The sequence below is a fragment of the Lactuca sativa genome, chromosome 9, assembly GCF_002870075.4.
Source record: "Lactuca sativa cultivar Salinas chromosome 9, Lsat_Salinas_v11, whole genome shotgun sequence".
NCBI lineage: Eukaryota > Viridiplantae > Streptophyta > Magnoliopsida > Asterales > Asteraceae > Lactuca > Lactuca sativa.
Window position 1 is genome coordinate 216,564,058 of NC_056631.2, and position 13,229 is coordinate 216,577,286.

The 13,229-nt window shown below is 39.3% G+C and overlaps 2 protein-coding genes across 2 annotated transcripts; one reads left to right on the forward strand and one right to left on the reverse strand.

Annotated features, from left to right (window-relative positions):
* Positions 1-4,329: 4,329 nt before the first annotated feature.
* On the forward strand, positions 4,330-4,806 carry LOC111919256 (uncharacterized). Its single transcript, XM_023914867.1, has one exon. It carries the CDS (start codon positions 4,330-4,332, stop codon positions 4,804-4,806), a length of 477 nt encoding a protein of 158 aa, XP_023770635.1.
* Positions 4,807-7,800: 2,994 nt separating this feature from the next.
* LOC111919242 (uncharacterized) lies at positions 7,801-10,989 on the reverse strand. The gene is made up of 5 exons (XM_023914853.3): positions 10,574-10,989; positions 9,840-9,949; positions 9,095-9,466; positions 8,518-8,992; positions 7,801-8,209 (listed from the first exon to the last, which is right to left on the reverse strand). Exons 1-5 carry the CDS (start codon positions 10,812-10,814, stop codon positions 8,130-8,132), a joined length of 1,278 nt encoding a protein of 425 aa, XP_023770621.1. The 5' UTR covers positions 10,815-10,989; the 3' UTR covers positions 7,801-8,129.
* Between the last annotated feature and the right edge of the window lie 2,240 nt (positions 10,990-13,229).

Genomic DNA, 13,229 nt, shown 5'->3' on the forward strand with positions numbered 1-13,229 from the left:
TGGGGTGCCCATATCCATTATCTCGGACCGAGATAGTAGGTTCACCTCAAGGTTCTGGAAGTTGCTACAAAAAGTTCTGGGGACAAGGCTAGACATGAGCACCGCTTATCACCCACAAACCGACGGCCAGAGCGAGAGAACCATACAAACTCTAGAAGATATGCTGAGGTCCTGTGTAATCGATTTTGGTAAGGCATGGGACACACATCTACCCTTGGTCAAATTCTCGTACAACAACAGCTACCACACTAGTATCAAGGTTGCCCCGTTCGAAGCCCTCTATGGTCGCAATTGCAGGTCACCTTTGTGCTGGGCCGAAGTAGGGGACACACAGCTAGCAAAAGGACAAGCAACAGACAACATGCTCACCGGACCAGAAATCATAAGGGAAACTACGGAGAAGATTGTTCAGATTCGGTAACGTCTAAAAGCATCAAGGGACAGACAAAAGAGTTACGCAGATAAAAGACGGAAACCCTTGGAATTCCAGGTCGGAGATCGAGTCCTACTAAAAGTCTCGCCCTGGAAGGGGTTAATATGCTTCGGGAAGCGCGGAAAACTAAACCCAAGATACATCGGACCCTTCGAGATCCTTGCCAGGATCGGTCCAGTGGCCTACAAACTTAGATTACCTCAGGAACTCCACAACGTACACCCTACCTTTCACATATCAAACCTAAAGAAGTGCTTGTCCGATGAGACCCTTGTCATCCCTCTAGACGAAATCGCAATAAATGAAAATCTCCAATTTGTAAAGGAGCCAGTAGAGATCATGGATCGGGAAATAAAAAGGACTAAACAAAGCCGCATACCTATTGTAAAGGTCTGCTGGAACGCCAAGCGAGGACCTGAATACACCTGGGAACGTGAGGATCAGATGAAACAGAAATACCCGCATCTTTTTCCTAACCTGTAAACTCTATATTAGATTAAATTTCAGGACGAAATTCCCTTAACGGGGGGATGATGTGACAACCCTATATTTTTCCAAAAGCAGTGTAACGCTCGAATGTCAAATACAACGAAAACTATTTGGAATCAACTAAATTAACCTCAAAAATAAAGTGTTCGAATATCTAAGTTGGGATGCATCAAGTTTTAGATAGCGTGCCAAGGTTTCCAAAAACATAAAGAACGTTCAAAACCGGGTTATATTGAAGAAATTATAACCACTCGTATATTTAAAACACGCCGTTAAAACGCTATTTAACGTAAAAAGAGAAATCTCGATAAAACGCATTTTTGCCTTAAGTATCTAAACAAAAGATGTAGAGTTCGCTAAACTGTAAACATACATAAAAAGATCGCCCAATTTGGAGCTCGTATGAAGAAGTTACGAATTTTCAAAGTTTCGTAACAGTAGTAGAGGGCTAAAAACTCGAATTGAAGATCGAGTGTTAATTAGCTAACGCAACCTAAATGAGAGTTGAAGATCTCCACAATAGGAGCAAATTGATAAAAAGACAAACGAAAACCGACGTCGAACAAAGAAACTATGAATTTTTAACGGACTTTAGGAGTCCCGGCCTATTAAAAATATATCATTAAAAATAAAGTCAAAACTAGCCGACGGAGTCTAAATGAAAGTTGTAGAGCATAATCTCACCTACGCGTGGATATAAAGAACGCGAAAAACAGAGCCCGTACGCGAAAGTTACGGAATTTAGAAGACGGGAGTCGGGATTACGCCCCGCATAATATGGGAGTACGCCCCGCGTGCTAGACCCAGGGTCGAGTCGCATCGGCTGCACCTCTACGCTTAGCTAGACCGGAGTCGTAAGCCATGACGCATTGTTACGCCCCGCGTAACCAAAGTACGCCCCGCGTACGAGGAGTTTCCAGCCTATAAATAGAGAGGTTAAGCTTCGAGTTTTTGCACACATTCTCAAATCCTCAGTCACTCTCCCAAACTTCTAAGCCCCAGAGATCATCCTGACGCCCTCGGTTTCCGCACTCGAGCCCCCGACGAAAGATCTACGCTGCAGAGATCCCCGAAGAGCCCGAAGACGCAACTTTCCGCGGTCGAAGTTCTGCTCAACTCTAGCCTCTCTCTCTTCAAACCAAACGAGTGAGTTCATGCCCCTACTTTTCAATTCTTTTCATGTTTTAGGGGGGAATACAAGTACATTACAAGTCAAAATATCGTTTTTATAAACATAATTATAATATCTATCTTATAGGGTATTGATACAAACATCTTTATGTTTAGAGGGCTATTATATCACCAAGTTATTCTTACTAAATGGAAACATACTTTTGAGAAACTATAATGAGTATAGTTAACAAGTTATTCATACATTTTACATATACATCTTGACAAATGAAATACTTTCAAATGAAGTAAAGTCTTTATCATCGTAAATCTGTTTATACCAAGTAATGTGAGATATTCAAACTTCAACGTACTCGTATGTATGCATTTCAAGTCCTGTATTATATACCATAATCTCTTAGAGAGAGAGCGTGATACTTGTGTATAGATCTATACGGGATTGACAACCCCGCACCTAAACTATTAGCTATAGTTAGACCGGCAGGTCTGGGGTGACAAATGTCATAACACTACAACACCTGAAGAATGTTGTTACAGGCCGTCAGTGTCAATAGTATGGTTATAAAACTCACATAAAAGTATAAAAACAAGTTTGATTTACGAGGTTCATATATGCATTCAGTTTTCCACTTTATTTTTAGCACAAAGTTTATCGTTTTTATTCAAGTATGGAACATACTAACGCACTCCAACTCTGGAAACTTTTCAAACCATTTATAGAAAATATTGGATTTTCTGAAAACCTCGTTCATCGATTTACTACCAAAAAGGACATACTTTTCAATGCAAAACACTTATGAACTCACCAACTTAATTGTTGACACTTTTTCGAAACCACTTGTATTTCTCAGGGAATCAGTGATACAGGTAACCACCAGCTTTTGGAGAAGGAACACTAAGGATGTTTTATTATCGAACATTTATCATCATATTGTAATATTCTTTTGCTAATATGTATAACGCCACATTATACGTTTGCATTATATATATGATGGTTGTGTTACTTTCTTTACAATATTCAATTGTTGTGATACTACGTGAAGTCATCCACCCTCGAATGTTTCCGCCATTCTGGTTTGGGGGTGTGACAGCATCCACATGAAGATCATGTACGCACTTTGGGTATCAAAGTTGAGATTCCCGAATTTGATGGTACCGCCCACCCTGATGATTTCATTGATTGGTTGAGCACAGTGGAACGAGTCTTCGACTTGCGGGAGATACCCGATCATCTCAAGGTAAAACTTGTTGTTATTAAGCTTCGTAAATACACATCATTATGGTGGGATCACGTGAAAAAACAACGCATGCAAGAAGGGAAGTCTAAAGTGCATACGTGGGTAAAACTGAAAAAGTTGTTGCAAACAAAGTTTCTTCCCATTAATCATCGCCAAGAGGCGTTTCTTGAATTCCATGTTATAGCACAACTTGACTTGTCGGTCCAAGAGTTTATAACTAAATTTGATTAGATGTGAATGAGGTGTGCGATGGACGAGGAAGAAGAACACACCATTGCTCGTTTTCTTGGTGGTCTTCGAACTGAGATATCAGAAGTGGTCCAATTGCAACAATATTAGACTTATACAGATGTTTGTAAATTGGCTTTACGGGTAGAAAAACAGTTAAAGGGACGGGAACGAGCAACGACCAGTAAACATTTTTCCTCGTCTCGAACTTCTACAATACAAAACTCAAAACTCATTGCACCAAGGGTTGCTGACACTAACTCAGGTAAGACTACACCCGACATTACTTCTGCTCCGTCTATGCAACGTGTGATTCGTTGTTTTAAATGTCAAGGCATAGGACATCTCGCAAGAGATTGCCCTAACAAGCAATTAGCAACCTAAGCAATTAGCAACCTTGATAGACGACCAAATGCCCATTTATGATACAGTATACGAACAGGAGGCAACAGATGATGAGGGTGAAGTTCTTTATGCGGATCAAGGGGAAGCATTGATAGCCCAACGAGTACTTAATGTTGCTGTATCAGAGCCAACTGATGGACATTTATGGCTTCGAAATAACATTTTCCACACTAAGTGCACAACTAAGGGAAAGGTGTGTGATATCATAGTAGATGGGGGTAGTTGTGAGAATATGGTGGCTACCAACATGGTTGAGAAATTAGGCCTTACCACTACAGATCATCCTGCGCCTTATCAACTTACATGGTTAAAAAAAGGAAACACTGTTAAAGTAACTAAGAGGTGTCTCGTACATTTTTCAATTGGTCAAAAGTACTCTGATGACGTTGGTGTGAAGTGATTCCAATGGACGCATGTCATCTATTGTTGGGAAGACCTTGGCAATATGATCGAAAGACTAAACATGATGGGTTCAAAAATACATATTCGTTTATAAAGGACGGCATCCATATCACCCTAGCACCTCTTGATACGCGCCATGTGACAAAAGATGATTTACTTATCACAAGATCTGAAGTTGCTGGTCTTACCAGGCTCAACCCACCTGATCTTCTATTTGCATTAGTCATACAAGAAACCAATAAAGTTGAGCTTACAATTCCAGTTGTGGTCCAGCCTCTCATCACTGAATTTCAGGAGGTATTTCCCGACGACATACCCCTGGGGTTGCCCATGATGCGTGAGATTCAACATTGTATTGATTTTATACCCGGATCGGTCATCCCAAACAAACCCGCTTATCGAATGAACCCGCGGAATATGCAGAATTACATCGACAAGTGTCGGAGCTACTTGAAAAGGGCCTTATTCGAGAAAGTATGAGTCCATGCGCGGTTCCCGCCTTATTAGTACCTAAAAAAGGGGGTGCTTTTCGTATGTGTATTGATAGTCGGGCCGTCAACAAAATTACTATAAAATATCGTTTTCCTATTCCTCGTTTTGACGACTTAATAGTTCAACTTCATGGATCATCTGTGTTTTCTAAAATTGACCTAAGGAGCGGATATCACCAAATCCGGTTGCGACCCGGAGATGAGTGGAAAACTGCCTTTAAAACTCGAGACGGACTTTATGAATGGATGGTCATACCGTTCGGGTTATCAAACGCTCCGAGCACGTTTATGCGTCTCATGAACCATGTGTTTAAATCTTTTATAGGCCATTTCGTTGTGGTTTATTTTGATGATATATTGGTCTTTAGCAAGAATGTCGATCAACACCTTTTCCACCTTCGACAAGTTTTCACGGTTCTACGGGAGCAAAAATTGTATGCAAATGCAAGTAAGTGCCATTTTTTTACCACAGAGGTTACTTTCCTTGGGTATTTAGTATCTTCAGAAGGTATACGCATGGATGCCAATAAAGTTAATGCAATTTGGAGTTGGCCCACACCCACTTCAATTAATGATATTAGAAAGTTCCATGGTTTGGCTTCATTTTATCGACGCTTTATTAACAACTTTAGCAGTATCATAGCTCCTATGACAGAGTGTATGAAAGCAAGTGTATTTAAGTGGTCAAAAGCTGCTGATGATGCTTTTGTCGCATTAAAACATCGGGTGACACAAGCACCGTGTTTAGCTTTTCCTAACTTTAGTGATGTGTTCCAGGTGGAATGTGATGCTTCAGGGCTGGGTATTGGAGGAGTATTGAGTCAGAATAAACGTCCAATCGCAATTTTTAGTGAGAAGTTTAATGATGTTCGTCGCAAATATTCTACTTATGATAAAGAGTTTTACGCAATTGTACGCATAGTTGAATATTGGCGACACTATTTATTACCTAACGAGTTTATCCTCTATTCTGATCATGAGGCTCTTAAGTTTATTAATGGCCAACATGCACTCAAACCCCGCCATGCAAAGTGCGTTGAGACATTACAAGCTTATTCTTTTGTTATCCGACACAAGGTTGGGGCATCTAATATTGTTGCCGACGCACTCAGCTGCCGACATGCTCTCCTCTCAGCATGCAGGTGCAGGTGCAAGGGTTTGACTCATTTTGCTCCTTGTATCCAGATGATCCAGATTTTAAGGAAGTGTGGCAACAATGCCAAATTCAGCCCCTCAATGATTTCTCGATGCACGATGCTTATTTATTTAAAGGATCACGGTTGTGTGTTCCTATTTGTTCCTTGCGGGATGCTATTATTTTGGAGAGCCATGGAGGAGGCCTTGCGGGTCATTTTGGTCGGGACAAGACGGTCGCGTTACTTCAGGAAAGATTTTACTGGCCTAAACTAGCACGAGATGTATCACGTATTGTCAACCGTTGTCGGATTTGCCATATATCTAAGACTCGGGGTTCAAATTTCGGGCTTTATACGTCATTACCTGTCCCTGTAGCTCCGTGGGAGGATGTTAGTATGGACTTCGTACTAGGTTTACCTCGTACGCAACGGAAAAAAGACTCGATTATGGTTGTTGTTGATCGTTTCTCAAAGATGGCACATTTCCTACCGTGTGTCACAACTTATGATGCAAGCCAAGTCGCACGATTATATTTTGCAGAGATTGTGAGACTTCATGGAATCCCGAAGACGATCACGTCAGATCGTGATGTCAAGTTCGTCAGTCTTTTTTGGCGCACTTTGTGGAAATCGTTGGGGATCGAAACTACAATTCAGTAGCTCCCACCATCCCCAAACTGATGGGCAAACGGAAGTGGCAAATCACAGTTTAGGGAATTTACTTCGTACACTCGTGGGGGAACAACCTAAAAAATGGGACCTTATTTTGCCGCATGCTGAATTTGCTTATAACCGTTCAGTAAACCGTACAACAGGAATGTCTCCGTTTCGCATTGTTTATGGTCGCGATCCCATAACTCCCATCGGTCTTTCTCCGATACCTCGTGATAAGGTTGTTAGTAGTAATGGGATAGATTGCTCCCAGTATATTAAAGAGTTGCATCAGCGGGTACGTGACAATATCATTAAACACAACGCGCGTTATCAAGTTCAAGCCAACAAACATCGTAAACAGGTCGTTTACAAGGAAGGCGATCTTGTGTGGATTCACTTACGTCCAGAGCGTTTCCCGAGAGGCCGTTTCAACAAGTTGCAACCGCGTGCAGATGGTCCTTTTCGTGTACTTCAGCGTATTAACGATAATGCCTATAAGATAAAACTTCCGGGTCACTATAATGTTTCTGCTACTTTTGATGTTGCTGATCTCTCGCCATATGAATCGACCAGCGACAAGGAGGTGGACTCGGAGTCGAGTCCTTTTCAAGCCCGGGAGGATGATGCCGATGCAGAGGCAACTCACGTTGCTGATTTTGGGCAATATCTCACATTTTAATAATTTAATTTTTATTTTTAGATTAGTTTATCTTAATTTTAAAAGAACTATTAATTAGGGATTAGGCTTTATCTTCTTTTGATGTCATTTGATTAGGCCGGACTTTGGAGCTCGTCATGAGTATCTTATTTGTTATTTGTGTTGAGAAGATCTTTTTATTGTTGATGAATAGAAAGGAACGAGACCTTTTCTGTTTGCATTTGTGATTCTTTGACCATTTGAGTACTGTTTGCATCAAAATATTTTCTATGATGAAAATGAAAATACATTTATGTCTTTTGCTCTGACGAATATATACCTTCTTGTTCCACCTTTCGATGTGGAACAGTAATATTGCAATTTTGTCCTATTAACAACAGTCTCAGTCTAACTGAACACCAAAAGACAATGCCCTCTACAAAGATGATAGAAAATTACTTGTTTTCCATTAAGTTTCTAACCAAACTACTTAAAACTTCTTTGTTTCGAGTCACGACAACACTGATAACAAGCATGCAGATGTTCAAAAAGAACCACAAGAAAAAAAAAAAGTGTATTTTCAACTTTCGATTTCAAGATACAGTTGGATCTCCTTGATGATACTGCATGAACATGAACACACACACACACAAACATTCACTTTGTTGATTTGATGAAGATCAATCTTTTTTTCTTCCCTTAGGGAATATTCAGTCAGCTGTCAGGAACGCAAAGCGGCCCGCCACATTTTGGCTTTGACCCGCAACTGGTTTGCATTATATATTTATATTATTTATATTTATATTCATATATTATATATATAGACGATCGTATATCTATAGCTTGACTTTCAACCCTTTTCATCTTATATATATAACTTTTGTATCATGTTACTAATACCAAAACTGTAAGCCACCACCACCACCATATATGCATCCTGTAATACGATATGGAATGTAACCCACCTGCAAAAGCATTGGAGGAAGATGAAATTAATATTAGAAATTGCAATTATACCAACTATCAAATTTTGATGGAATCCAACGGAATTGGAATTCAAGATTCCATTCCACCGCATGTTTGTTTGCCAAATGGACGGAACGGAATTCAATTCCGCCGGAATCCTTCATATTCAGTGTTCAATATGTCTCACACCGTTCCTAATAGACGGTTGAAACAATTCAACTCAATTCCATTCTTCTTTCTTTATTAAATGACCAAAATACCCTTCGCTATAACACAAGAGAGAGAGAAAAAGAGAAGGATAACTTACAAGAAGAGGATGATGGCAGAGGTGAAGGTGCCAAACCATTTTCATGACTAGGAACCGATCCATAAGACACAGCAGGCAAAGGAGAAAGATTTGGTGGCAAACTAGTAGAACCGCCAGGTGGAACGCCATGCTGACGTGGACCAGGTGACACGTCATCATCGGACCCACCAGAAGGAGACGGGGAACTCGCCGGAGCTCCGGTGGGACTGTTTTGCTCCGGTGAAGGAGCCGGGGAAGGTGTAGGGGCGTCGAGAGTACGAGACAGAAAAGACGACAAACTGATTTCCTTAACTTTTCCAAAAACTGAGTGATCAAGTCCAAGGTTTTTTCCCGGGGGCGATCCGGTAATTTCCTGTGCTAATTGCTTCAGTCTTTGAGGGTTGAGACTGCCTAGATTTGACACGATTGATGCCTGGACTGTTACGGGTGGATCTTGGGTTGAACCGACTTTGTTTGTCACTTGCAAGAATACACTCTATAATAATTAAAAAAAATTAATGTAAAATAAACGTAGGATGCTATAATACACAAATAAATTAAAGTAGTTTTGATATTTCTTGAATATAAAAAAGCATACCTCATCAGGCATTAACTGCAATCCGGAATTTAGTTGTTCCTTCAACACAAGAAAATTATATTCTATTTCTTGTAGAGAATTACGAAGGGTAAAATTAAAAAGAACTTCGGGTAGAAACCAAACGGGAGGAGATAGTCTTGGGATAATTGTGATCCCATCGGGAAACTTTAGAATTTCAAAATCAGAAGTCAAACCAAAAATCGATTTTGTCAAAGTCAAATTGGAACGTTGACTAAAAAGGTCAAGTAATGAAGTTTTCAAGACACTTAAAGATATGGGGTTTATAGGGGAGTTCATAGGTTTATGAAGAACACCAAAGACCACATCTGTGTAGTTATATTCACTGGATTCATGCATTGATAAGATAACAACCTGCAAAATAAACAATCATTGATAAGGGTTGAATGCAATAAATAGCAACATACTTTGGTTTCTTTGTTTATTATAGCAACCTACTTTCATTTTTTTCTATTATAGTAATTATAAACTAATTAATTTCTGCAAAATACACAATATTTCACATTCTTATCAATTTATGCAATAATGTTTCACCTTTTTACCATTTTACGCAACTAATGATTGCATATTTTGGTCATAGAAAAAACATTGTTGCAAATTTTGTATAAAAGAACACTTTGTTGCATAAATTGGGAAAAAATGTGAAATATTTGTTGCATAATTGTCAACTTAACCCATATTAAAATGGACAAAAAGAATGAAACTAGCTTTTGTTGTTACAACAAACCTGTGTGCCAGGGACACCTATTTCATTGTATATATCGTACTCTAGTCTTGTAATTTGAGGAAGAAGAAACGAAACTGCCTTTTCTAATCTGAAGTATGCCTGAACTTTAGCTGAAATAATAACAAAAAGGTCAACTCAATAATCCAAAAGAACCATATGAATCATACATACATCCATGGATAGTTAGTTGCATACACATGATTTCCCCAAAAGTTTGTATATGAAGGGAATGTAAGATCAATAGATAAATTAGAAAGTGTTTTAGGAACCCTAATTATACGAAGGGAGCTGCATAAACTTGGTTTTTTCGAGAATTAGCTTTTGATGTTTGAAGTTTTTGAAAAAAAAAAAAAGTGTGCGAGAGTGGAAAACCGAATCCACGATCATTCTTATTCCAGGAGAAAAATATAAACCCTAAATTGCTGTTGAAAATCATCGATCAAGATCACGCATAAAACCCTAATTCAAGATCACTAAAACTTGGCTTAAATCTGAATCACGGGTGACCCATTTGCTCAACTGATCAGAGTTACATAAACCGTATATTAGTGTTTTCATAGTCAACAGTCAAGAGGAGTTCAATTCAGAGATCATTAAGTAAAATTTAGAATAACCCATTTGTTCATATCCCAAAAACAAACCACCCAAAACCCTAATTACAGTAAAACTAGAAATTCAAATTCCAAACATTCAAATAAAGAAAATCGAACGAATAAAAGAATCAATATACATACCACTGTGCTTGATTGAATCATTCGCATCGTACCCAGATTGTCTATGGTGAATACGAACGACCGAAAAGATCGCGGAAAGGGAAACGGAAGCGCTAAGGAGCAAAATGAAAGCACACTTGAAACTGAACAATCGAGCAGTTCTTGAGAAACCCCTTGAACATCGAACAAAGAACGAAGACCCGTGACGATTTTGCTGCTGCTGGAGGTGATTAAGTGGCAATTGGGGTTGGGATTTCCCCATTTGCAGAGCATCTGTGCACTCAATCTATGTGTTTATCTCTGTCGATTTTACTCTAAAACATGAATGACTTTGATGGAATTTTGAAGTTGTGCAAGATGATGAGAGAATTCAAGGTTAATGCATCTCCTTTTCTCTTTCTCTTTATCTGTGTTATTTGCACAACTGTTACTAGTGCTGATGAGGAAGCATCTGTTTTGTACCACTAATGCTATTTTGTCCTCTTCTAATTCCAATATTTTCACCTTCTTGACAAAATAAACTTTTATCAAATTTCAACCATTTTTATTTTAATAATATATTTTCAATATTAATATTTAACAGATTTATGGATTAACATAATCGTAATTTGTGAGACAAAAAGAACCTAGTAATAAGTACAATTTTCTAAAGATGCATGTACTATTGGTGTAATGTAATGTCCAAAAAATATAATTCAAAAAATTTTATTTTTAGTTTAAGTAAAAACAGTATTCTAATATTATCCATGCATCCCGAATAAAATAAGTGCATCAAACATCATAAAAATCAGAGTGAAATCTCAAATGCGGAATCTATTTGGTGCGTGCGATGTAGTCAACTCGAGTTCTTCCCTTAGGAACCGGAAATACATGAAACATAAACTGAAACCGTAAGCACAAAGCTTAATAAGTTCCCCAATATATCACATATCATAAATACATAACATATAACGAGCCTCGTCCAAAAGTATAACGGGTCCCGCCCTAACTCGCATAACGAGACCCCGTCCATTGCGTGTAACGGGCCCTGCCCTAACTCGGATAATAGGCCCCGCCAAATGAGTATAACAAGTCACGTCCTAACTCGGATAACGCGCCCCGCCCACATACAAATTATAACACATAACAACTAATAGCATACAGTATAATCATCGGGCCCACCCAGAAAGCATACAAGCACATACACATACTAGTGTCACACAGACAATGAGTATTCTAACAGGTCATATCATGGGTCGACATTGGTACCTTTAACCCGCTATATATGGTGAGGAAACTCACCTCAAATGTTGAATCCCACTGAAGATCCCTAGTTGTTGTCCTGACAACACCCCGAGCTATAAGTACAAAATAACACCCAATTAACACTTAGGTTCCAATCTATATCCAATAATCCATACTTGGGGTAAAATGACCACCCGACCTAGTTTGATCCAAGACTAGGGCCCAAATCCACAATCTAAAAGGCTTGAAACCAAATAATCATTCATGGCCCATTTATGGCCCATTTTTCCAAATTGGCCCCAAACCCCTTGTATGGGCCTTACCCAAAAGCCCAATAATTTTCCTTAGTCCAAAATCTTGATTCCAGATTGCTCATTAAGGCCCAAAGCAACAAGGTCCAAAGAAGTGGCCCAACCGAGGCCCAAAAGATGTGAAGCCCAACAAACTAAGTATGCGGGGTGTACTCGGCTGTACGCTAAGCGTACACGCAGCCTGGGTTGTACATCGTGCGTACGGACTTGTACACCTAGTGTATGAAGCCATTAAGCCAAAAATTAGTCTTAAGCTCTTAATGCTTAAGACTATAAGCCCAAAACACATATCTAACCCTTAAAAGATGTATAGAACCATAAAGTCACTGACTTGGTGACTTTGTATGCCCCAAAAAGATCCCAACTTCAAGATATAGCATTATACTTTCACAAAATGGCATAAACTCATACATGGATGGATCTAAACCATAAAGATGACAACTTGATGCATCTAGAACCTCAGAAGCACCAGGATTGGCACCTCAAAGCTCCTGGAGTGGTATCAAACCACTAGATCTCATTTATGGGCCAAAAGGGACAAAAACTCAAACATAATAGATTTAAACCATCATTGATCAATTTCATATCTTTTTACCTCAAATAAGTTGGAAATGAAGCAAAAAGGTCGAGATCCACAAGCTCCTCCTTGATCCACCACCTTGCACCAAGCTTTTACTTCTTGAATATGGATAAAAACACACCAAAATGGATACTATAAGCTCAAAATGGAAGAGAGAGGCTTGGGGTTTCGAGTATAGGGCTAGGAGGACAGATGATGTTGAGAAAATAATGGTCTCATGGTCCATAATAATGTTTATATAGTGTCCACACTTGAAAATTAGGGTTTTCATTAAACCTTGCGTACACCCCACATACAAGGTTGTACGCCCCGCGTACGCATACGGAACCCCGTCCAAGCCTTCGCATGAGTATGTTAAGCATACCTTTTGGTACGCCCTACATACTCACTTTACAGCTTGTACGCTAAGCGTACCTTGTGGTACTCTCCACGTACAACTCAAGAACTAAAATGCACAAATTATTAGATTAGGTGTCTAAGGTCATAACTATAATTGGTATATACTTTAATTGATAGTAGCACAGTCCTTTTGGGTTGCCTTCAAACCTGACAACTGAATAAG

Excerpts from the sequence above, each read along its gene's own strand:
- LOC111919256 (XM_023914867.1), top strand. The coding sequence starts at position 4,330 with ATGGACGCATGTCATCTATTGTTGGGAAGACCTTGGCAATATGATCGA.
- LOC111919242 (XM_023914853.3), bottom strand. The coding sequence starts at position 10,814 with ATGGGGAAATCCCAACCCCAATTGCCACTTAATCACCTCCAGCAGCAG. Across the intron at positions 8,993-9,094 it reads TGCAGTTAATGCCTGATGAG|AGTGTATTCTTGCAAGTGAC; the intron begins GTATGCTTTTTT and ends TAATTATTATAG. Across the intron at positions 8,210-8,517 it reads TCTGCCATCATCCTCTTCTT|GTGGGTTACATTCCATATCG; the intron begins GTAAGTTATCCT and ends ATGCTTTTGCAG.